This window comes from Artemia sp. Qi Xiang Cuo, chromosome 3 (genome assembly GCF_049724085.1).
Source record: "Artemia sp. Qi Xiang Cuo chromosome 3, ASM4972408v1, whole genome shotgun sequence".
In the NCBI taxonomy this organism is placed as follows: domain Eukaryota; kingdom Metazoa; phylum Arthropoda; class Branchiopoda; order Anostraca; family Artemiidae; genus Artemia; species Artemia sp. Qi Xiang Cuo.
In genome coordinates this window covers 49,277,456-49,304,445 of record NC_142796.1, presented here as the reverse complement: position 1 = coordinate 49,304,445, position 26,990 = coordinate 49,277,456, and the positions used below count along the sequence as shown (strand labels likewise).

The following is a 26,990-nucleotide window of genomic DNA, read 5'->3' as shown; positions in this document are numbered from 1 at the left end:
GTATAGTGGACTCGTCTAAGATTATAGAGATCTTACCTCCCTCATTCTTTATTTTACTTGCTATTTTAACCTTCATTTCTTGGGCAATGTGATCTACAATTGTAGTGACACTATGACGGGAATATAGCCCAGCTCCAATATTGACACCATTTAATCATTGTAGTTCTAATAAATCAAAATGGTCGAAAATTTTTAGCCAAATAATTAGCAGACCTAAAAACTGATTTGGTTGATTCTTTTTGAGTTTCATTGAAAGCGTCACAAACTGTTTCAATTAACTGCTTTTTAGAAGTTTCAATTATTTTTTGTGCTGCCAAATGAGATTGTGATTGCTTGTGTTCAATAATTTTTTTACGTAACGATTTCAATTGAGCATCTGTTTTGGAGCCATTACTTTTGATGTGGTAAGAGCACCATTCATTGGATAAAGAAATGCGACTAGGCTTTAAAAGCACCTGGGCTGGATAAATCGCTTCATATTTTGCAGCCCAACTTTCCATCCCTACAGTCTAACCAAGGATAAGCTTTTTTCTTACCTCACATATCCATTGTCCAAACGTCTGGCCAATCGCATTTGACTCCTTGTCTTTCAGTTTCCGAATTTGTACTTTCAACACAAATAGGTTCTTTTGCTTCAAACGTCACCGCTTCACTTTCAAATGTCAATGTTTTTGTTATGAAGTTCTGAGGCTGTTTTATTTACAGATCCTCTATTAAAAATAAAAGATAATGGATTTTTGTTTTTGACTAGTATTTGCTATTTTAAATCATATCTGAATCATATCACATCATAAATAGTCCACCAGTAATCACAAATACTATCACTAAGGGCAACGATTCCAATTGCTAGAACGTAACTGTTTACACGACAAATAAAATACGTAAATAAACAAAACAAGAGTGAGGTTAGGCTGGAAGTCTCGCGCAAGTAAGTGGCGTGGTGTCAAAGCACAGTGATGCTAGTGCAGGTTCGTGTTTTACCCGCGTGAGCTCGAAATACACAATTAACATTCCCGCGGACGGAACAAATCAATATCGGAGCGCCACTCCTCCCTCAAAAGCAGTGCCGTTGCGTTGCTCCGCTCCAGCTCCACTACAACCCTGTTTATTTGATTATCTTTTCAATTGAAATCGTTAAATTCTATGATCAATAAAACAACACTTAATATGCAACAGATGAAAAAACTATACTATAAACAAATTGGGCACGCCTAAAGCAAGACCCATTGACTTCGTCCCCCTCCCCACCAATCCAATCTCTATCTCGTTGTGCCTGTTTACATAATTTAAATAAAAGACCTGCTATAAGCAATGTTTACAAATATAATAAAAAAGTAATCAAAAAGTGGTTATCGAATAAAAATAAAGAGCTCTTCCATTTCAAGTCCTTACTCGTTCATTGGTGTTGTTCATGGCTGTCGCTGCTCCCTCCTAAAGCCAACCAAAGAAGCCAGACGAGGTGATATTCTGCTGGATGGAATCACAGCTGCCGTTTTTGTAGTAGTTGTCTGGAAATGGTATAAGGAATTACAATTCATTGAACTCTGCTGAACTCATGTGGTAAGGCACTTTAAATACCCCCCCCCCTCCAGTCAACTTTTTCAAGAGAGCAAAAAGATTAATTTGGACAGAAGAACATTTCCCTTCACCAACATCCTCACGTTAAGACTCTAAACTAGATACTTTGAAGGTTATCTTATATTATTAAACGAACAATAATTGAATATATATATATATATTAAAAAAAAAAAATAAATTTTTTAAACTGAAAGTAAGGAGCCACATTAAAACTTAAAACGAACAGAAATTATTCCGTATATGAAAGGGGCTGTCCCCTCCTCAACGCCTCGCTGTTCACGCTAAAGTTTGACTTTCTCGCAACTCTTTATTTTTTTTAAACAATGAAAACCTTATTCCTTATATGAAAGGGGCTGTCACCTCGCTCTTTACGCTGAAGTTTGACTCTCTCACAACTCTATTTTTCAAACAATAAAAAATTTTAGCGTAAAGAGTCAAACTTTAGCGTAAAGAGCTAGGCATTGAGGAGGGGATAGCCTCTTTCATATACGGAATAATTTCTGTTCGTTTTAAGTTTTAATGTCACTCCTTACTATCAGTTTAAAAAACTTGTTTTATTATTTAATTTCTGATCGTTTTTTAGTTAATACAGCTTTTATTCTGGCTCACCGTCAGTAGTATGCTAGAATGCACTCCGGCCAGTGATTGCGTAATATGCCTTACCACGGGCCAGGCATCTATATATTTGAACCCTATGCCTGAGGCATGGATATGTGTGTAAGTTTTCAAGGCATTGGACGAGTTACCAGGGTCATTTGCCAAGAGGAATGACGCAGTTTCAAAGTTCACTGCCTTTTTGGTGATAAGCTCCAAAAAACCAGCACGTCTTGTTTCATCGTTATGCAATTATTTTCTGTACGTAGCATCTAGTACCACAGTCCAGTGATATGCGAGTTTTTTTTTATGTTAAATCCGTGGTCATTCATCTGTAAGTTGATTAGTAGTTTTTTTTTTAAAAACTTGGCTATTCGTTTCATGGGTTTCATTAATAGAACGAGTAATGCATTTGAAAAGGGTAATTACTTCTTTAGTTTACGAGATTTGCGAATTTTTTTTTTTGCGAAAAGATATTTGCGAAAAGATATTTGTGTAGACGCTTACAAGGGACATTGCTAGAAAGTATTCAATAGCTTGATTGAAAAGTAACGATAGAATGACATTGTGACTTGACCTAGCTTTACCTCGCCGATGTGGTCTGTATAATACGTAAGTAACGTTTGAAAAATATTGTCAATTTAAAACTACCTGGCGGACCCGGGGTAGGCGGGGGGTGGGTGGCAGAGCGGGGTGAGTTGCACGCGGGTTCAGTTAACGAGGATACAGTTGCACGGAGGGTTTCGGTTATCCACGGGTTCAGTTACAAGGGGGGTTCAGTTGCACGGGGGGTATCCCTTTTTTTTTTCGTAAATCGGGCTCCCTGTTTTCAAAATCCCTTTTTCTTCTGAGGCTTGGAGCATTTGGTGACTAGATATTAAACGTAATGAAATTTAGCACAGAGGTTCAGTTGTACAGGGGTTTCAGTTATACAGGGGTTCAGTTACATGGGGGTTCTTTGTGTTAAATAAGTAGTTTTTGTATCTTTTAAAAGAACTTTACGGGGATTGAGAGACTCAGTTGCCTATGTACTTGTGTTTTTTCTTTACTTGTGGCTCTATACAAAGGTATTTTTTGTGTTAAATAAGTAGTTTTTGTATCTTTTAAAAGAGCTTTACGGGGATTGAGAGACTCAGTTGCCTAATTCCGTGTGATTTTTTTTTACTTGATGGTCATAAAAAACGAAATTATTTTGTTAAATAAGTAGTTTTTGTATCTTTTAAAAGATCTTTACGGTGATTGAGAGACTCAGTTGCATACTACAGTGTGTTTGTTATTTACTTTATGTTCATTACATAATTTTTAATCGTGTTTAATAAGTAGTTTTTGTATCTTTTAAAAGAGCTTTACGGGGATTGAGAGACTCAGTTGCCTAATTCCGTGTGATTTTTTTTTACTTGATGGTCATTAAAAACGAAATTTTTGTGTTAACTAAGTAGTTTTTGTATCTTTTAAAAGAGCTTTACGGGGATTGAGAGACTCAGTTGCCTAATTCCGGGTGATTTTTCTTTACTTGATGGTCATTAAAAACGAACTTTTTTTGTTTAATAAGTTGTTTTTGTATCTTTTAAAAGATCTTTAAGGGGAGTGAGAGACTCAGTTGCCTAATTCCGTGTGATTTTTATTTACTTGATGGTCATTAAAAACGAAATTTTAGTGTTAAATAAGTAGTTATTGTATCTTTTAAAAGATCTTTACGGGTATTGAGACACTCAGTGGCCTAAGTCCGTGTGGTTTCTCTTTTCTGGGTAGTCATTAAATACGAAATTTTTTTGTTAATTAATGAGTTTTTGTATCTTTTAAAAGAGCTTTACGGGGATGGAGAGACTCAGTTGCCTAATTCCGTGTGATTTTTCTTTACTTGGTAGTCATTAAAAATGAAATATTATTGTGAAATAAGTAGTTTTTGTATCTTTTAAAATAGCTTTACGGGGATTGAGAGACTCAGTTGCCTAATTCCGTGTGATTTTTAATTACTTGATGTTCATTAAAAACGAAATTTTTGTGTTAAATAAGTAGTTTTTTTATCTTTTAAAAGAGCTTTACGGGGATTGAGAGACTCAGTTGCCTAATTCCGTGTGATTATTCTTTAATTGATGGTCATTAAAAACGAAAATTTTGTGTTAACTAAGTTGTTTTTGTATCTTTTAAAAGAGCTGTACGGGGATTGAGAGACTCAGTTGCCAAAGTCCGTGTGTATTTTCGTTACTTGGTGGTCTTTACATACGTTATTTGGTTTTTTAAGTTTGAGTTTTTGCAAATATTTATAGATTTGGAAGGTTATTTATATTCACAGTTTAACTTGCCCGTGATGTTTTTCTTTACTTGGTAGAACAAAATTTAGTACTTTTTGTTTTATTTCCTTCGATTTTCAAAATTAATATATTTCGGTAAGGGGTTTGAGAGACTCAGTTGCCTGTTTCCGTGAGGTTTTTGTTTACTTGGGGGTCTTTAAAAACGAAATTTTTGTGTTAAATAAGTATTTTTTTAATCTTTTAAAATATCTTTAAGGGGTTTGAGAGACTCAGTTGCCTAATTCCGTGTGGTTTTTCTTTACTTTGTAGTCATTAAAAACTAAATTTTAGTGTTAAATAAGTAGTTTTTTTATCTTTTAAAATAGCTTTAAGGGGTTTGAGAGACTCAGATGCCGGTTTCCGTGTGTTTTTTCTTTACTTTGTGGTCATTAAAAACGAAATTTTTGTGTTAAATAAGTAGTTTTTCTATCTTTTAAAAGAGCTTTAAGGGGTTTGAGAGACTCTGTAATGCAATAGTTTTTCATTAAAGACACTAAATATCCTAAAAGTTTTTAATTCAAACTTTTTTAAAAATTCGAAATTTTTCAACTTTATTTATTTTTTTATTTATGTACATAACTTAAAATGTCAAAATATGCTTACAGTTCTAACAATTGCGCTCTATGATTGGTCAGAGACACGATGTGACTTTCCCACTGGCATTCTATGACCAGTTATTGACAGCGCTCTGTGATTGGTCAGAGACACGATGTGACTTTCCCACTGGTATTCTATGACTGGTTATTGACACAACCTAATCTATTGCATGTATTAAATCAGTATTTTTTACGCAGTGGAACGATAAACACATAAGTCATATCTTTAAAAAAAAAAGTGAAGATGGAACATTTTAATAAAGTGTGTTTACATAACAAGGTTATTGTAGCATTGAATGCCGACAAAGAGAAATATTTAAACTTTGAAACAAGTACAGGTGGTAGCACTATTGGAAATGTATTCATGCATTGTCATGACAGTAAGGAATTAAATTTCTTTGGAATACAGAAAAAATTAAAATCTAATTTTTTTGGATATTCGAGATTTAGATCTCCAGAGATGATTGCACTCAAAGATAATGCCAACATAAAAATAATCATTGATGATAGAGGACAACTCCTTGCTACTGTTGCAGGTAACACATTACCTACTGATACATCCTATCGTCACCTTTCAGGTATTAGCATTCAACTGAAGATCAATAAAAGAAAGGCCTACTCTTCTACTAATATCGTAAACCATATCTTGTCTAAGTGCCGAAACTGTTACCTGTGTAAAAATAATGTGATAATAGACAGTGAAATTGCCAGAAAAATAAAAAGAGCATTGTCAGAAAATATCACGATGGAATATAACTATGAATCGATGAAAAACAAAGCACCAGCAAACGTTACTGACATTGGTCAAACAGTCATTGAACCAAATAATACCAAAGACGAAAAGCATATTGAGCCTTTTGATGAGACACCAGTAAAAATTGTGTATGACTCAAAATGGAATAATGATTATTCTACTGATTACGAACTAAGAGAAGACAATAGCTATAATATCAAGAGAGAACATGGTGAACTATTTTATGGAAAAGATTCAAAATGTCCAAAGTTAATTGTTGATATTAATAATGTATCATAATATATTTATTGTATTAATATTCTACATAGCATTATTTCATTAAAAATATATTTTGCATTACATTGCTATGTGTTCATTATTTTTAGAGTAAGCTAGCATATCAAACGTTTAGAATGTCTAATAAAACGTCGGAGATGTAAGAAAAGGAATTTGCATACATCTATTGTCAGACACATGGGGACAAATTTTTTCTTGAATTCACCTCCTGGATAAATAAAAAAAGACATTTCATTCAAGAAATTATGACGAAACTCTAAGTAAGCTACAAACTCTGTCTTGAAGTTACCTCATGGATACACAATGCAGAAATTTCATTTAAGAAATTATCAAAAATTGTAAGTAAGTAGCAAATTCTTTCAAAAATATGTTAATACGTTTAAGCAATAAATATCTTTAAGCCTAACCCGTCTTTATTCTTTAGAATAGTTTTATTCATTTCATTAAATTATGAAGAAATTGTAAGTAAGTAACAATAGCTTTCTTGAATTCGCTTCCTGGACCCAATACAGATATTTAATTCAATAAATAATAATAAAATCGCAAGTAAGTAATAAAGTCTTTATTATTTTCCCCTATTGGATACACAATACTGAAATTTCATTCAAGAAATTATGAAGGATTTCTAAATAGGTAACACACTGATGTTACCTCATGGATACACAATGCAGAAATTTCGTTTAAGAAACTATAAAAAATTTTAAGTAAGTAGTAATTTCTTTCTTGAATTAGCCTCCTGGGTAAGTAAAAAAGACAATTCAGTAAAGAAATTATGAAAAATTGTAAGTAAGTAGCAAATTCTTTCTTGAATTCACATGCTGAATATACAAAAAAGACATTTCGTTCGAGAAATTATGACAAAATTCCAAGTAAGTAACAAACTCTTTATTGTTTTCATGACTTAGATACACGTTGTAGAAATTTAATTCAAGAAATTATGAAAAAATTCTCAGTAAGTAGCAATTTCTTTCTTGAAGTCAACTCTTGTATACACAATACGGAAATTTAATTTAAGAAATTATGAAAAAAAAACAATTTCTTTCTTGAAGTCAACTCTTGGATACACAATACAGAAATTTCATTAAAGAAATTATGAAAATATTTTCAAGTAAGTAACAAAATATTTTTGTTTTCACCTATTGGATATACAGTACAGATACTTCATTCAAGAAATTATGAAAAAATCTCAAGTAAGTAACTTTTTTTTCTCTTTATCAAAAACAATTTTCACTTAGCTACACGATGTAGAAATTTAATTCAATAAATTAGTAAAAAAAATCTCAGTAAGTAACACGTTCTTTCTTGAAGTCAACTCATGGATACACAATACGGAAATTTCATTCAAGAATTTCATGACTTAGATACACGATGCAGAAATTTTATTCAAGAAATTATGAAAAAATTCTCAGTAAGTAACAATTTCTTTCTTGAAGTCGTCTCTTGGATACACAATGCGGAAATTTAATTCAAGAAATTATGAAAATATTTGTAAGTAAGTAACAAACTCTTTATTGATTTCACCTCTTGGATATACAGTACAGATACTTCATTCAAGAAATTGTGAAAAAATCGCAAGTAAGTAACTTTTTTCTCTTTATCACAAACAATTTTCACTTAGCTAAATGATGTAGAAATTTAATTCAAGAAATTATTGAAAAATTCTCAGTAAGTAACAATTTCTTTCTTGAAGTCAACTCTTGGATACGCAATACGGAAATTTGATTCAAGAAATTATGAAAAAATTGTAACTAAGTAGCAAATTCTTTCTTGAATTTACCTGCTGGACAAACAAAAAAGAAATTTCGTTCAAGAAATTATGACAAAATTCTAAGTAACTAACAAAATCTTTTTTTTTTTAAATTTTTATATAAAAGCACAATAATTTAATTAAAATAATTATTTAAAAATTAAAAATAAAATTAATAAATTAAGTTAGGTATTAAAAATGTTGGATAAACAAAAAAAAAAAAAAAAAAAAAAAAAGACATTTCTTTACAGAAAAATTTCAAAAAATATCATAAATAAAAAAAATTATTTTTTTTAACGATTTATTAAAAAGTGTTTTAAATAAAATTAATTAAATTATTAAAAAAATTCTAAGTAATTAACCATTTCTTTCTTGAAGTTAACTCTTGGATACACAATACGTAAATTTAATTCAATAAATTATGAAAATATTTGTAAGTAATTAACAAAATCTTTATAAATTTCACCTCTTGGATATACAGTGGATATACTACATTCAATAAACTATTAAAAAATAGCAATTATTGAGCTTTTTTTTTTCTTATAAACATCAAGTAGTAAATTAGAAAAAGTTTAGTGGGAATTTAATTACTGAAAATATGAAAAAATTGTAGGTATTAAAAAAATTACGTCTCGTAGTCAACTAATTTATACACACACTAAGGAAATTTCATTCAAGAAATTATAAAAAATATTTGTAAGTAAGTAACAAGCTCTTTATTGATTTCACCTTTTGAATATACAGTACAGATACTTCATTCAAGAAACGTGATTAAACACGTTTTGACACTACATGCTCTTTGTATTCCGTTCCTTGGCACCTTTCCACACGAGCGGGGAGTCCCCACTGGTTCCTACACCTTGCAAAAAAGTGAGCAGTACGATAACTCCACGTTTTCAACCAGACTGGGTTTTTATGGACCAATAAGGAGAGATGCAAATTCGACATAGCTTTATTTCATTTTTTAAGGTTCATTTAGACGAAGTTACGGGCGCGCCCGTAACTTCGTCTAAATGAACCTTCAAAAATGAAATAAAGCTATGTCGAATTTGCATATCTCTCCTTATTGGTCCCTAAAAAACCAGTCTGGTTGAAAACGCGGAGTTTTCGTACTGCTCACTTTTTTGCAATGTGTAGGAACCAGTGGGAATCCCTGTTCATTTGGAAAGGTGCCAGAAAGGCATACAAATAGCATGTAGTTTCAAAACGTGTTTAATCACGTTTCTTGAATGAAGTATCTGTACTGTATATTCAAGAGGTGAAATCAATAAAGAGCTTGTTACTTACTTACAAATATTTTTATAATTTCTTGAATGAAATTTCCGTATATGTGTATCCAAGTTGACTTCAAGAAAGAAATTGTTACTTACTGAAAATTTTTCATAATTTCTTGAATTAAATTTCCCACATCATGTAGCTAAGTGAAAATTGTTTGTGATAAAGAAAAAAAAGCTACTTACTTGCGATTTTTCATAATTTCTTGAATGAAATATCTGTACTGTATATCCAAAGTGAAATTAATAAAAGTTTGTTACTTACTTACAAATATTTTCATAATTTCTTGAATGAAATTTCCGTATTGTGTATCCAAGAGTTAACTTCAAGAAAGAAATGGTTACTTACTGAGAATTTTTTTCATAATTTCATGAATTTAATTTCTACATCATATATCTAACTCGTTAAAAAAATAAAGTTTTTTACTTACTAAGAATTTTGTCATAATTTCTTGAACGAAATGTCTTTTTTTTTTTTTTTGTTTATACAAAAGGTGAATTCAAGAAGGAATTTTTTACTTAGAATGAGAATTTTTAATAATTTCTTGAATTTAATTTCTACGTCGTATATCTAACTCGTGAAAACAATAAAAGTTTGTTACTTACTTAGAATTTTGTCATAATTTCTTGAACGAAATTTCTTTTTTGTTTGTCCAGCAGGTAAATTCAAGAAAATTTGCTACTTAGTTACAATTTTTTCATAATTTCTTGAATCAAATTTCCGTATTGCGTATCCAAGAGTTGACTTCAAGAAAGAAATTGTTACTTACTGAGAATTTTTCAATAATTTCATGAATTAAATTTCTACATCATTTAGCTAAGTGAAAATTGTTTGTGATAAAGAGAAAAAAGTTACTTACTTGCGATTTTTTCATAATTTCTTGAATGAAGTATCTGTACTGTATATCCAAGAGGTGAAATCAATAAAGAGTTTGTTACTTACTTACAAGTATTTTCATAATTTCTTGAATGAAATTTCCGCATTGTGTATCCAAGAGATGACTTCAAGAAAGAAATTGTTACTTACTGAGAATTTTTCATAATTTCTTGAATCAAATTTCTACATCGTTTATATAAGTCATGAAATTCTCGAATGAAATTTCCATATTGTGTATCCATGAGTTGACTTAAAGAAAGAAATTGTTACTTACTGAGTATTTTTTCCTAATTTCTCGAATTAAATTTCTACGTCGTGTAGCTAAGTGAAAATTGTTTTTGATAAAGAGAAAAAAAGTTACTTACTTGCGATTTTTCATAATTTCTTGAATGAAGTATCTGTACTGTATATCCAAGAGGTTAAAAAAAAAAGAGTTTGTTTCTTACTTACAAATATTTTCATAATTTCTTGAATGAAATTTCCGTATTGTGTATCCAAGAGTTGACTTCAAGAAAGAAATTGTTTTTTTTTAATAATTTATTAAATGTAAATTTCGTATTTTGTATGCAAGAGTTGACTTCAATAAAGTAATTGCTACTTACTGAGAATTTTTCATAATTTCTTGAATTAAATTTCTACAACGTGTATCTAAGTCATGAAAATAATAAAGAGTTTGTTACTTACTTGGAATTTTGTCATAATTTCTCGAACGAAATGTCTTTTTGTTTATTCAGCAGGTGAATTCAAGAAAGAATTTGCTACTTACTTACAATTTTTTCATAATTTCTTTAATGAACTGTCTTTTTTATTTACCCAGGAGGCGAATTCAAGAAAGAATTTGCTACTTACTTAAAATTTTTCATAATTTCTTAAATTAAATTTCTGCATTGTGTATCCATGAGGTAGCATGAGTGTGTTACCTATTTAGAAATCCTTCATAATTTCTTGAATGACATTTCAGTATTGTGTATTCAATAGGGGTAAACAATAAAGACTTTATTACTTACTTGCGATTTTATTATTATTTGTTGAATTAAATATCTGTATTGTGTCAAGGAAGTGAATTCAAGAAAGCTATTGTTACTTACTTACAATTTCTTCATAATTTAATGAAATGAATAAAACTATTCTAAAGAATAAAGACAGGTTAAGCTTAAAGATATTTATTGCTTAAACGTATTAACATATTTTTGAAAGAATTTGCTACTTACTTACAATTTTTGATAATTTCTTAAATGAAATTTCTGCATTGTGTATCCATGAGGTAACTTCAAGACAGAGTTTGTAGCTTACTTAGAGTTTCGTCATACCAGGAGGTGAATTCAAGAAAAAATTTGTCCCCATGTGTCTGACAATAGATGTATGCAAATTCCTTTTCTTACATCTCCGACGTTTTATTCGACATTCTAAACGTTTGATATGCTAGCTTACTCTAAAAATAATGAACACATAGCAATGTAATGCAAAATATATTTTTAATGAAATAATGCTATGTAGAATATTAATACAATAAATATATTATGATACATTATTAATATCAACAATTAACTTTGGACATTTTGAATCTGTTCCATAAAATAGTTCACCATGTTCTCTCTTGATATTATAGCTATTGTCTTCTCTTAGTTCGTAATCAGTAGAATAATCATTATTCCATTTTGAGTCATACACAATTTTTACTGGTGTCTCATCAAAAGGCTCAATATGCTTTTCGTCTTTGGTATTATTTGGTTCAATGACTGTTTGATCAATGGCAGTAACATTTGCTGGTGCTTTGTTTTTCATCGATTCATCTTTATATTCCATCGTGATATTTTCTGACAATGCCCTTTTTATTTTTCTGGCAATTTCACTGTCTATTATCACATTATTTTTACACAGGTAACAGTTTAGGCATGTAGACAAGATATGGTTTACGATATTAGTAGAAGAGTAGTCCTTTCTTTTATTGATCTTCAGTTGAATGCTAATACCCGAAAGTTGACGATTGTATGTATCAGTAGGTAATGTGTTACCTGCAACAGTAGCAAGGAGTTGTCCTCTATCATCAATGATTATTTTTATGTTGGCATTCTCTTTGAGTGCAATCATCTCTGGAGATCTCAATCTCGCATAACCACCAACATAAGAGTTGAATTTTTCGGTATTCCAAAGAAATTTAATTCCTTACTGTCATGACAATGCATGCATACATTTCCAATAGTGCTACCACCTGTACTTGTTTCAAAGTTTAAATATTTCTCTTTGTCGGCATTCAATGCTACAATAACCTTGTTATGTAAACACACTTTATTAAAATGTTCCATCTTCACTTTTTTTAAAGATATGACTTATGTGTTTATCGTTCCACTGCGTAAAAAATACTGATTTAATACATGCAATAGATTAGGTTGTGTCAATAACCAGTCATAGAATACCAGTGGGAAAGTCACATCATGTCTCTGACCAATCACAGAGCGCTTTCAATAACCGGTCATAGAATGCCAGTGGGAAAGTCACATCGTGTCTCTGACCAATCACAGAGCGCAATTGTTAGAACTGTAAGCATACTTTGACATTTTGAGTTATGTACAGAAAGAAAAAAATAAATAAAGTTGAAAAATTTAGAAGTTTTAAAAAAGTTTTAATTAAACAATTTTATGATATTGATTTTCTTTAATGAAAAACTATTGCATTACAGAGTCTCTCAAACCCCTTAAAGCTCTTTTAAAAGATACAAAAACTACTTATTTAACACAAAAATTTCGTTTTTAATGACCACCAAGTAAAGAAAAACCACACGGAAACAGTCATCTGAGTCTCTCAAACCCCTTAAAGCTATTTTAAAATATACAAAAACTAATTATTTAACACGAAAATTTTGTTTTTAATGACTACCAAGTAAAGAAAAACCACACGGAATTAGGCAACTGAGTCTCTCAAACCCCGTAAAGCTATTTTAAAAGATTCAAAAACTAATTATTTAACACAAAAATTTCGTTTGTCAAGAACACCAAGTAAACAAAAAACACACGGAAACAGGCAACTGAGTCTCTCAAACCCCATAAAGCTCTTTTAAAAGATAGAAAAAACTACTTATTTAACACAAAAATTTCGTTTTTAATGACTACCAAGTAAGGAAAAACCACACGGAATTAGGCAACTGAGTCTCTCAAACCCCGTAAAGCTCTTTTAAAATATTCAAAAACTAATTATTTAAAACAAAAATTTAGTTTTTAAAGACCACCAAGTAAACAAAAATCACACGGAATTTGTCAACTGAGTCTCTCAATCCCAGTAAAGCACAATTAAAAGATACAAAAACTACTAATTTAACACACACATATCGTTTTTATTTACAAACCAGTAAAGAAAAATCACACTGAATCATTACAAAGTTGATCGCTAAAACATGTTTTTAAATTTTAATTAAACTCAAACTACTTTTTTAACACTAAAATTTCGTTTTTTAATGACAATCAAGTAAAGAAAAATCACATAGAATTTGGCAACTGAGTCTCTCAATCCACGTAAAGCTCTTTTAAAATATACAAAAACTACTTATTTAACATAAAAATTTCGTTTTTAATGACCACCAAGGAAATAAAAATCACACGGAATTAGTCAACTGAGTCTCTCAATACTATTAAAGCTCTTTTTTAATAGATAAAAAAACTACTTATTTAACCCTAAAAATTCGTTTTAACTGACCATCAAGTACAGAAAAATCACACGGAATTAGGCTACTGAGTCTCAATCCACGTAAAGCTCTTTTAAAAGATACAAAAACTACTTATTTAACATAAAAATTTCGTTTTTAATGACCATCAAGTAAATAAAAATCACACGGAATTAGGCAACTGAGTCTCTCCATCCCCGTAAAGCTCTTTTAAAAGATACAAAAACTACTTATTTAACACAAAAATTTCGTTTTTAATGACCACCAAGTAAAGAAAAATCACACGGAATTATTAACCTTACTAACTTAAGCAACGAAAATTAATATTAAAAGAGGCAAACACTCAAGATATAAATCCAAAAGATTTCATTCATTGAGCGTCAAGTAAAGAAAAATCACATTGAATTATGAGCGACAGTCTCTAAATAACAGACCAGTTCTTTTAAAATATACAAAAAATACTTATTTAAAACAAATAAACACCATGTAACTGAACCCCTGTATAACTGAAACACCTGTACAACTGAACCTCCGTGCTAAATTTCATTACGTTTAATCTCTAGTCACCAAATGCTCCAAGCCTCAGAAGAAAAAGGGATTTTGAAAACAGGGAGCCCGATTTACGAAAAAAAAAGGGCTTCGCCCCGGGCCACTGACCCCCCCTGGTAACTGTCCCCGTGTATTACCGAACTCCCTCCGTGCACCTGTATCCTCTGTAACTGAACCCTCGTGCAACTCACCCCTCTCTGCAACCCAAACCCCCTCATAACAGTTTTCAGCCATTTCTTTTTAAATTGACAATATTTTTCAAACGTTACTTACGTATTATACAGACCACATCGGTGAGGTAAAGCTACGTCAAGTCACAATGTCATTCTATCGTTACTTTTCAATTAAGCTATTGAATACTTTCTAGCAATGTCCCTTGTAAGCGTCTAAGCAAATATCTTTTCGCAAATATCTTTTCGCAAAAAAAATTCGCAAATCTCGTAAACTAAAGAAGTAATTACCATTTTCAAATGCATTACTCGTTATATTAATGAAACCCATGAAACGAATAGCCAAGTTTTTAAAAAAAAAAACCTACTAATCAACTTACAGATGAATGACCACGGATTTAACATAAAAAAAACAACCGCAATCACTGGCTGTGGTACTAGATGCTTTACGCGAGCATACAAAAATAATTGCATAACGATGAAACAAGACGTGCTGGTTTTTTGGGCTTATCACCAAAAAGGCAGTGAACTTTGAAACTACGTCATTCCTCTTTGCAAATGACCCTGGTAACCGTCCAATGCATTGAAAACCTACACACATATCCATGCCTCAGGCATAGGGTTCAAATATATAGATGCCTGGCCCGTGGTAAGGCATATTACGCAATCACTGGCTGGAGTGCATTCTAGCTTACTACTACCGTCATTTAAGTAAACAAAATTTGCATAAAAATTTTACTTTTTTTTTGCTAAATGGCTGTCTCTAAATTTGGTTCTGACGTAATTTACAAATTAACTTACGTAACTAACTTCTATATTCGTACATTTTCCTTTTGGAGAAAAATACTAAGTTGCAGATTTTTGCAGAAATAAGCTTGAATCCTATATAATAAGGTTTTTTGATGCTCCGACTCTGACGCTGTGATTTTTATTAAAATTCATTCACTTGTAGGGGATGTTTCCCCCCTCTTTAAAAAAGAAGTTAAATTTTCTCAGGCTCGTAGCCTTTGATGAGTAATACTAAACTTAATAAAATTTATATATTTAGAATCAGCATTATAAGCCCATTCTTTTGATACATTTATTGACATCAAAATTCCAAAATCGTTTTTTAAAAGTTTCGATTACTATTGAGCCGTATCGCTTGTTTTTTTTATTGTTTTGTTTATTGCGTATATGTTATTACGTATATGAGAGGGTTCTCCCCTTAGTCAATACCACGTTCTTTACGTTAAAAGTTAAAAAAAAAATTAATTCATAAACCTCTTTTGAAAGTACTAAAAAAAAATTGTAGCGTAAAGAGCGAGGTATTGTATTGGGGGAGAACCCCTTAATATACGTAATTATTTCTGTTCCTTTTAAGTTATAATGTTGTTCCTTACTTTCAGTTGAAAAAAAACTCCTTTTTTTTAATTTACATTTCAGATCGGTTTTTTAAATAATGCTAGGAAATCCGGCACCCCCTTCATAGAAATATCCCTTACCCCAAAGAAACATCCTCCACGGAAAGATTCTCCTGAGTAACCCCCTCTTCCAGCCTCTCCCCCCACCAGAAAAAAATTCTTCCTGAAAATGTCTGTATACTTTCCAATAACCAATACAATATGTGAGCAATGGGCAAAGTTCATAACTTGCAGCCCTTTCCCTGGGAACTGTGGGAGATTAAGTCATCCTGAAAGACATATTTATTAAATTTTCGACAATGCTGAACAAAATGGCTATCTCAAAGTTTTAATTGTATGACTTTGAGAAAAAAATGAGCGTGGGAGGGCGCCTAGTTGCCCTCGTTTTTTAAACAAAAAAAACTTTAGCGTAAAGAGCGATGCATTGAGGAGGGGACAGCCCCTTTCATATAAAGAATACTTTACGTTCGTTTTATAAAAACAGCAATCATGAAAAATATATACGCTATCATGTGCATTTGGATGCTACATGATACTACATTGGTATGGCACAATTATAAAACTATTAGTTTTAATGTGGACACGGACATTGCCAAATTATGGCGGTAAGTGCCTTTTGACATAGAAGGCAATAAAACTGAAGAATATTTGCAAAAACAAGGAATTACAATTATGCAAAACACAAAAAGCAACAAGTTCCTAATGTTTTAAAGAGGAAACAAATGAAGAAATATTCATATATTTTTAATACGTATATTAGGGGGTTCACCCCCTAGTCAATACCTTGCTCTTTAAGCTAAAGTTCGAATTTTGTTCCAATTCTTTAAAAATGACCCCTTAATCACAAAGGCCGAATAATTAAAACAAAATTTGCAGATTAATTTTACTTTTATTTGGTTAAATGGCTTTCTCGAAACTTGCGTTTTTATTAGTAATAAATATACGTTGCTTACGAAGTAACTTACGTAACGAGCTACTATGTTCATATATTTTTATTACGTATATTAGGGGGCTTGCCCCCTAGTCAATACCTCGCTCTTTAAGCTAAAGTTCGAATTTTGTTCCAATTCTTTAAAAATTACCCTTAATAACAAAGGCCGTTACTTAGAATACATAGTTCTTATGAAAGTACTAAAAAATCTTTTGCTTAAAGAGGGAGGTATTGACTAGGGGGTTCCCCCAATCATACACGTAATATTTTCTGTTCGTTTTAAGTTTTGATGTTACTCCTTATTTTCAGTTGGAAAACTTGTTTTTTTATAATTAATTTCTGATTTTTTTTAAATACTGCTGGGAAATCTGGCGCCCCCTTCATAGCAATATCCCTTCCCCCAGGAAAACTTCCTTCATGAAAAGATCCTCCCATATAACCCCCTACCCACCCCCATCCTCCCCGACCAGGAAAAATTCCCCCTGAAAACTTCTGTATACTTTCCAATAACCAATACTATATGTTAACATTGGGTAAAGTTCATAACTTTCAGCCCTCCCCCCGCGGGCTTCGAGGGATTAAGTCATCCTAAAAGGCATAGTTATAATATTTTCGACCATGCTGAATAAAATGGCTATCTCAAAATTTTGACCGGGTCACTTTGGGAAAAATATGAGCGTGGGAGGGGGCCTAGTTGCCCTCTATTTTTTTGGTCAGTTAAAAAGGGCACTAGAACTTTTAATTTCCGTTCCAATGAGCCCTCCCACGATATTCTAGGACCATTGGGTCGATACGATCGCCCCTGGGAAAAAAAATTAAAATAAACACGCATCCGTGATCTTTCTTCTGGCAAAAAATGGAAAATTCCACATTTTTCTAGATAGGAGCTTAAAACCTCTAGAGTAGGGTTCTCTGATACGCTGAATATGATGGTGTTATTTTCATTAAGGTTCTACAACTTTTAGGGGGTCTTTCCCCCTTTTTCCGAAAATCACCCAAATTTTCTCAGGCGCGTAACTTTTGATAGATAAATTTAAACTTGATGAAATTTATATATATATATATATATATATATATATATATATATATATATATATATATATATATATATATATATATATATATATATATATATATATATATATATATATATATATATATATATATATATATTCATTTACCTGAGTTTTTCCTCGAAAACATAACTTTATTTTTCTGAAAATTTACTTTCTACCATTTTCTACTATCATATACGATATACATAGGTCAGGACTTTGGGAGAATTTATTTTCCCCTCTCAGCCCCTTTAATATTTTTCAGAAGTCGTCTGCTGACTGAAGTTAATTTAAAAAAACAAACTTTTTCCGAGGGAAGTAAAGAGTGAATTTGAAACTTAAAACGAACAAAAATTATTACTTCACGTCTATCTAACATATATCAATAAAATTAGTGCAAATAAATCAACTGTGTGATAATGATCAGTTGCGATTTGGCATTCATTCAGTGCGGAGACGAAATAAAATCTATAGTGACACTCTGCTTAAAAGAGTTATAAACCAGTTTGACAAGATTTATAAACCTTTTAATTGTGGTATATGATTTAACATTGGATTCAAAAGAAGATTGACGAATAGAATCTACCACCTATTCTGTTTGAAACTGGGGGGCCGTACAAGCTACGAAGTAGCCCCCCTTGCGTGTAAGTCCTCGTTTCATGTTTAATAGAAAGTTAAGCTAATAATTTTCCATTTTATAATAGAAAAAGGATGGAAGGACAGCCTATAGCATTTGCCCTTGAAGAGATAAAAAAGGCAGTGTTCGAAATCCCTAGTCTGTCGAAGAGTATCGATGACGTTAAACTAAGCCTAGAAAGTATTGAAGCTAAAATGAAAGAGTTTAATGTTAAGCGAACGGATACAGCTCAAGAATTGACAAACATTCGAGCAGAGCTGGAAGAATCCCGTAAGAGAAATATGCGGCTTGAGAAAGAAATAAAACAGACAAATTTGATGTTTTATAATTTTCCCCAGCCCCTTATATCGAATACAACCCTGTTAGTTGATATAATTGCGCTAATCAGTAATACTGTGCCAAGCTTAAAAGTGTCAAAGTGGGAATTCAGGGATGCTATTCGTTTAAGGGGACCACAAAACCCACGCCCTATTTTAGTAAAGTTCAATTCCAAAGTTACACGAGACATTTTGTTGAGGAATGCGAACCTTTTCAAACAAAAGGGGATATCAGTAGCGCCAGATTATACGCCAGAAGAACGCGAGGCTCGTACGGCCCTAAGACCTTTATTATTCCAAGCTATAAGCAAAAAGAGAATTGTGAAGCTACGCGGAACTAGATTATGCATAGACAAACATACGTTTGTTTATGACTTTGAGAGAAAAACAGTGCTGGAAATGGCGGAGCCAACTATGGAAAAACAAACTCATAATAAAGATAGTAGCATAAAAAACCATATCCCGAGAAGGTCTTTTATGCGATCCCCCTCAAGCGATAGCGATTCAGATCCTGAAATTGACAGCATCTCAAACAGCGATTCAGATACAACGATCATAGAAAAGCCGGCCGCGGTACTAGACCCTAACATTCCTAGTGGAAACCACGCAAAAAGTGATAGGCCGAAAGTAAAAAGGGACCTGGACATGATTATAAGCCCAAGCAACGATAGTAAGCAGGATAAAAGAAATGTGAGACCAAATAAAGGACCAAAATCTGAAAAGAAACAAAAAAGTCATAGTCCGAAAAAATGTGGTCAAACTCTAGCAGAACGACCACCATGTGTCATAGGATAGGGAAATAGCCATATACAGAAACTATCAGCTATTACGTGGAATGTACAGGGTCTAAGTAGTAAAAGAGATGTGTGTTTAAATAGTTCATTTTTGGATTCACAAATAACTTGCATAGTTGAAACATGGTTATTGCCAGTAGAGGAAATATCAGTGTTTGGTTATGTTGTTTTTCGTGTAGATAGAAGGACATCAAAGAATTCCAGGAACTATGGAGGAATAATAGTGTTAGTCAAGCAACATGAATTTTCCAGTTTAAGTCGTTTGCCAAGCATGTCTGAGAATTTGATATGGTTACGTTTTTTTTTGGGGAAGTGGTTTATATTGGGGTATGTTTATATTTCACCTGAAAATAGTTCATATTGTGAAGACGATGCTTGGACAATATTAGAGGAAGAAATTATTCTTATTAGATCTCGGTATAAAGGAAATTCAGTGTAATTAATAGGTGACTTAAACACTAACACTACTGAACAATCAGAACTAAACATGAATTTTGTTTCAGATGATGAATACGACCATGTAGTGGGGATCAGTCCTTGAATGTAATTTACACCACGAATGTGCCAAGATCGAACAAGGAGAGTTAGCTCAGGGGGGAAGAAACTCCTTGTACAGTGTGGATGTTCTGATTTGGCAATTGGTACTGGGAGATTTGGTGAGGATGGTAGCTTAGGTGAGTACACTTGTGTTTCTGGACCTTGCTTTAGTTTGATTGATTATATATTGGTGGACACTGGGCTCGAAATTGAATCCCTAAATGTGAAAGTGATACATAGAACAGGATCGGACCACTTTCTAGTTAAAGTAGAGTATATTATTTCTAGAAGGGAATATTGTTCGATTGAGAGGAGTAATGAGGAGAGGTATGTGAATAAAGAAACGAGGAAGAGAAAGGAGCTAGCAATTTTACCTCCAAGAATAAATTGCAATTGGTCACATGAACAATGGGCACTGGTCCATGAGAAATTAATTAATGACCCCATAGCGAAAGAAATAGACCATCTGAAGTATGAGGCCGAGGTACCGAATGCCGACCCGGAAACAATAGCGAATAGGTTTTCACAAATTTTAAGCGGTATCAGTAAAACAAGCCGAGAAAAATAATGAAAGTTTTTATGACGAAGAATGTAAATTCAGTAGCATTAATTTGGATAAAATGTTACAAAATGTAAAGAATGCACCAGATGATGAATCAAAAATCAAGACACTAACAAGTTACCTTTTATTACTTAAAGAGCACAAAAAATTAATAAAAAGGAAAATTATAAAAGGAAAGAAAAAGCCACTCTTTTAAAGTGCTTTAGAGAAAATAACAGTAGGGAGTTCTGGAAAATCATAGAGATAGGCTAAAAGACCGACAGTCAGAGGTGCCCGCCCCCGAAACTTGGCCCGATTACTTCAAACTACTACAAGAAGATACCCATGATAGCAACATACACCTACAAGAGACATTGGGTCTAGACAACAGTGAAGAAACATCATTCCCTCTGAACCAGGAAGATTCCGTGTTATGCGTGACCCAATCACCCCGGAAGAAATTGAAGATTCACTTAACAAAATACGAGGTGATTCAGCTCCCGGGCCCAATGGAATTCCTATGAAGATCTTCTAAACATTTTGAACTGTTCTTTTACTTTTTTTGGCCTCATTATTTAACCTAATAATTTCAAAGAGGAAGTGGCCAATGACCTGGAAAACCTCGCTTATTCGCCCACTTTATAAGAATGGTAATCCCACTACACATAACAACTATAGACCAATAAGCCTCCTAAACAGTGCTGGAAAAGTTCTAGAAAAAATTATAGATAAAAGGCTGGGAATGTGGATAGAAGAGAAAAAAATCTTGCAAGAACAAGTTGGGTTCAGACCAGGTTATTCCACAGCTGATAAGAGTTTTTGTTATTAATGCTCTTGTAGAAAAGCACTGCAAAGGTAAAGGAAAATTATATGTGGCCCTAATTGATTTGAAATCAGCATTTGATAGTGTAGATCGTGTTTTATTGCTGAATGTTTTATCAAATCTAGGCCTACCAACCTCTTTTTTACAAATTCTATCATCTATGTATTCATTGAATAAAAGTTTTGTGAAAGTTGTTGGGAAGGGAATATCTCTGCCTTTTTCTGGAATAAGGGCGTGCGCCAAGGAAGTACACTTTCGCCAAAATTATTTGCTATTTTTATTAATTATATTGTTCCTTATTTCCGACAAAGATGGGCACCCACTCTCCGACTGAGAAAGCTGAATATGTCAATGCTACTATTTGCAGATGACATTATTTTACTGGTAAAGACAAATAATGATTTAAAAACTCTCTTGAATCTCCTTGAAAAATATTTGCAAGAGAAAAAACTAGAGGTGAATGTCACGAAATCCCAAGTCATGATTTTTAGCAAAATATCCTTGGAATCAGCACCACAATTTTTATTGAATGGAAAAATGCTGGAAGTGGTGGAAAACGCCAAATACTTAGGTTTCATCCTTTGTCAAAATGGAAAATGGACGAGTCATATTACAACAATGGCACAGAAAGGAAGAAAGGCATTATTTGAAATATACAGAAGCACACTAACAGCAGAAATAAGTGAACTAAGCCTCCACAAACATATATTTAATACTAAAATTATGCCTATCCTACTTTAAGGATCAGAAATATGGAGGTATCAGCCGTCAAAGCAACTAGATACCCTTCAACTTCAATATTATAAACGAGTTTTTGGCCTACACAATACAACACATACGTTAGTTTTAAAAGGTGATCTTGGTACATTTAACCTGAAATTGAAAAGATATACCCAAATCATCAAATTTTGGTTAAGAATTCTAGAACTTCCCCAGACTAGACTTGCCCGAGCAGCATATGAAGATCTTCTCCTTCAGTTTAACAAAAAATCATGGTCACAACAAATCAAAAGAATATTAGATCAGAATGGATTTTCAAGTTCGTGGGACAAGAGAAAAGGGCCAGAAGATAATGAAAAGCTCTTCAAGGAATATAGTGCAAGACTTGAAGAACAGGAAGTGCAACTATGGCAAGCAGCTGTGGACAAATCTCCGAGTCTTACTTTGTATAGAGAAGTAAAAGAGAATTTTGGTCAGGAGTTTTATTTCAAGCTGGGATTGCCCATCAAATATCTGAGGATTTGGATTCAGATTCGAGCAAATTGTCTTCCAATTTATACTAAGGTTGCAAGGAAAAAGAGGGAAAGTCCGGAGGCCGGGTGTAGTTGCTTAAGATGTGGGGAAAATGATTATGGGTTAGGCCATTTCCTCCTCCGGTGTAAGCAACTATCTCATTTAAGGGAATCAATTATCCAGTAAGGGGATGATAGGCTGCTTTGTGAGTTAAAGAGGTCAAGGACTCCCCGTTATTTTGTGGCAGTATGAAATTTTGTATTGAAGGGAAGGGTGTCAAATGGAGTGTAATTTTTCTTTAGTATTTGTGTATATGGCTTTAATTGGCTTTTAAATACAGATTATTATTATTATTTCCCTATGTTTGTAGGATTACATGAAACTAGCGCAAAACACAAAACAATATAAGAGTTTTGGTACGGTAAAAATAAAAATTTAAGGGCACTTTTAACAGTATAAAAGCAAAATATTTTTAGATTGTTGCTTTATTTTTTCGTTTAATTTGGCATCACTTCTGCACAATGAGCTCAGTTCAATGATTGACGGTCGTCTTGTTTCTGGAAAGGACATTTCATGATTATCTTATAAAAAGGTTCAAAGCGAAGGAATCTTATTAGCATTAAGACTATAGACTCACTTCAAAATTTGTATCACAACTCGAAATTCTCCGTTTTATAGAGAAATAACTGGATCTCCACGGTCCATATTACGGTTGATATGTTCTTCATTTCGTGTAATACTAGGTGAGACCCTAACACTCCCGAGAGAATATGGACAAAGTAGGTCACATTTAGACGTTTAGTAATTAGCACTGAAAATACTTCATAGAATACATTATTTATTATGCCATATAAGAACGCCGAATTTTCAACAATTCGTCATTCACATTTTGAATTAGCTCTTATCATATTCATATTTACTAAGTATATTAATTGAGGAAAAAACTAATTTCATTGATTCAACGAGTAATTTCCAACAAAAAATAATAAGTCTATATTATTATTTTCCTCAGGCTATGAATAAAAAATATTTATATTGATAGCTTGTTCTATTCAAATATTTGATCATATTTACTAAGGCAGCCACTGATACCATAAAGAATTTCTCCTCTCTCTGAAGAAATAAAATTCAAACCAAAATATCAGTCAAAACATTGAATATAATAAGAAATCACAAATATTCTAATGAAGGGAGTGTGCAGCATAAGAGGCTTTGCAGCCCCCACACACAATTATAAGTTAATTATAAAGAGTTTATTTTTACTTCTAATTCCAACTATTTAATAATCTTTTTTATTTAAATTGTTGACCCACTCCCACAAACAATTTTTTGCTCGGTAAACGGATAGATTGGAGATTAACGAATCGGTGGATGTACAAATCTTTGCTTTTGTTCCAAGCAAGGACATTGCTTGAGGGCGGGGGGGGGGGCAGTTGCCCTTTCAATAATTTGGAGGGGAAAATATTATAAGGCCCATGTCCATTGACTATCTGGATAGAGACCCCTCTTGCCCCCCCCCCCACCCCTTCAGTGAAAGTGCTGAAGCTACGTCCCTGGTTGCAGGTTAGAGCTGTGGTTTCGTCACAATGTAACAGATCTAAAATTGCCTATATCTGATCTCAGTGTTATTTTTTTCTTTTCGTTTGTCAGTTTTAAATTCTTTTTCCAATTTTATCATTTTCTGTTGCAGATGAACAGATACCTTTGTCAAAACAGTATGGCGTGTTTTGTTCAAGTTTATTGTTCCGTATAATTTTGGCGATATGGTGAAGAAAGTAACGGAGATGGCGGAGACAGATGTCGGTGTTGGCGTGAGAGTAAGTAATCTAAAAATATTTCAAAATAACAAAGAACGCGAAATATCATTAAATACCGTTGTGGTTGAAACTAACTTCAACTGAATCCGAACAAAGTTGCAGGATTGTTTTTCTGAAGGTGCAGCGTTTTGAATTATCTTCTAAAGGAGGATGGGAGAGGTATCGATTCTGATGATCCAGAGGGCAATCTCAGAGTTTCGTTTCGATATATTAGGGTTGAGGGCAGAAGGTGGTTAGTTGCCCTCCAGTCTGTTTGGTTACTTAAAAAGGCACTTTGAAACGACACACATCCATGATCTTTAGATAACGACCAAGACAAAATTGCCCATCATAAGAACAATACACTTTGGACTGTTTTAATTTGTCGGTTTAAAGATCTCTTTTTGATGGAAGTTTGGTAAAATTAATCGTTTTTTCTTTAAATGCATTTGAATCTGAAGTCATACCAGTGCCGTCGTTGAGGGGGGGGGGATTCTGGCTATTTTGACTTCTAAATATTTCTTTTAACCAGCTCCAAGAAAGAAATGACATAAATGTGCTAAAAATTATGATTGAAATTTGTTGCATTTCGCACAACAGCAGCGCTATTTGTGAGACATTTATTTCTGCATCACCATGCTGCATTTAAGCAAATATGTTTATTTTTCTCACAACTTAGAAATTTATGTGCATGTATAAGTGGTACCAAATCATTGTTTTTTTTTATTGTTATAAGTTTTATCATGCAGCTTTAAAAGACCGAGCTTTGCTTGTGTTGGGAATTATAGAAATAAAAACGATATTCGGTGTAACCTCCCTCCGGAACTGTACACCCCCCCCCCCCCCGTACCCTGATTTACACAAGAAAAAAATTTGTGTAATTTTTTATAGAATTCGTTTTTTTTAACAAAGATACAAAGGGGAAGGAAATTTTCAAATTATAGAAGTCAATTTTCCGTTTCATTTAGCATCCTTGGCAGTTTTTAATTAATTTAAGGTTTCTGCTGCAATGATGCCAAAAATTGTTCTGATTTTCTAGATATTCTTTCTCAAACAGTGCCCAATGGATAATTTAATAATTCTAGCTTTATTTTTCGAGAACTTTCAAATTTAAAATATGGTCGCTATCTAAATGTGGGGAATATGTCACTAAATAATTTTACACAATCTGTGGTAATAATTTGAGTTATACTGTGTCTTTACTTAAGACTGCGCAATTGCGCTGCCTATGAATTTTGTTTCGGCTTTATGAGGCCCGCTGATATCAATGATTCTTATTAAAATAAATCGGCAAACCCACAAACAAATTGATTTAATAAAAAATGATAAGTAATATTTCAATAAATCATGTATATTAAAATTTTTGTACAACAAATTAAATCTTCATCCGTTTATTCTTATTTGAAAATAAAATAAAATTCTAAAACCCACAAAATAAGCCAAGCGATGCCTGGACAGAGTCTTATCATGCCGCCAATTTTTTGTCTGTAAATTGACATTTTTTACTTTATTCCCCATAAAATAATATATACTTGTAAAAATGACTTGATAGGTACAAGAAAAAATCAATTTTTTTTGCATAAGATTTTCTGCTACAAAACGCGTCCTATAAACAAATCACAATGGTAGCGACTAAGAATTTGTAAGCAATTGCGAATGGGACGACATCAAGACTATATTTCATTTCGGAGCTCCAAGTAAATATGCAATAAAACGGCAAGATACTGACCATTTAATGCACTCCTTCCTAAGGCGAAGGAAGTAAAACCCTAGTTGCAAAAACCGTATACATTCTTATAGTTATTTTTGTATAAATTTTAACTAGGAGTTGAAAAGAAACTCTTTGGAGTCTATCACTCTTCACCTATAAATGATAAACTAACTATCTCAATGTGTCTACCATTATATGCCGGGATAGTATCTTTGAGCCAATTTTTATTAAGGCACCATGGACATCAGAATAGAAACATTTTTCTCCTTGGATCTGTCTTGAATCTATTCATATCTAAATACCGCGATTTCTAAGATTTTTCTTTAACTTCTGTAAACACGTCAAACATTAATAACCTGTTAATTCCTAAAAACAGGCACACTTTCAAGGAAAGTGTGTGCTCCTTGTATACTCCTTGCTGGGGCGAAGACTTCCCCCCCTCCCTACGCCCATGAGCATCACTTTGGTTAATATTGAGTACTGGATATAGGTAATACTCTTTTTTTAACCTAAATGTCTTTTTTTTGCAGCTGATGAAGAAACATTCATAGACTGGTTGAGGAACGCCTATTCACGCCTTCGGTCCAATCAATTATTACCAATAAAACTCGAAGAGGAAGTGCAAAACTCTAGAAAGGGTCGGGTAAGTACACATCTTTATAACCTTTGAAAGTCTTACATTTGTCCCCTCTAAATTTGAATACGTTTTACCCTCAATCGCCTTCATTTTCCTTATCAAATTAACGCTTTTCGATATTCAAGTAATTGGATTAAGAACTTGAGAATTTTTCTTTTTTTTGTATTGAGAAATGCTTTATTTTCCTTTTATTATTTTCTATCTACTC

The 26,990-nt window shown here is 32.6% G+C and overlaps 2 protein-coding genes across 2 annotated transcripts in view; one reads left to right on the top strand and one right to left on the bottom strand.

Moving 5' to 3' along the window:
• The window catches only part of LOC148954218 (prostamide/prostaglandin F synthase-like), a 516,813-nt gene that overhangs the window by 409,936 nt on the left and 79,887 nt on the right, over positions 1-26,990 (top strand). The gene's annotated exons all lie outside the window — the stretch shown is intronic.
• Positions 1,310-26,990, bottom strand: part of LOC148954219 (uncharacterized) — a 76,354-nt gene continuing 50,673 nt past the window's right edge. Inside the window, exon 6 of the mRNA XM_089086200.1 lies at positions 1,310-1,508. Within this exon, the coding sequence (XP_088942326.1) occupies positions 1,410-1,508 (99 nt within the window). The 3' untranslated portion in view covers positions 1,310-1,409. The remainder of the gene's footprint in view (positions 1,509-26,990) is intronic.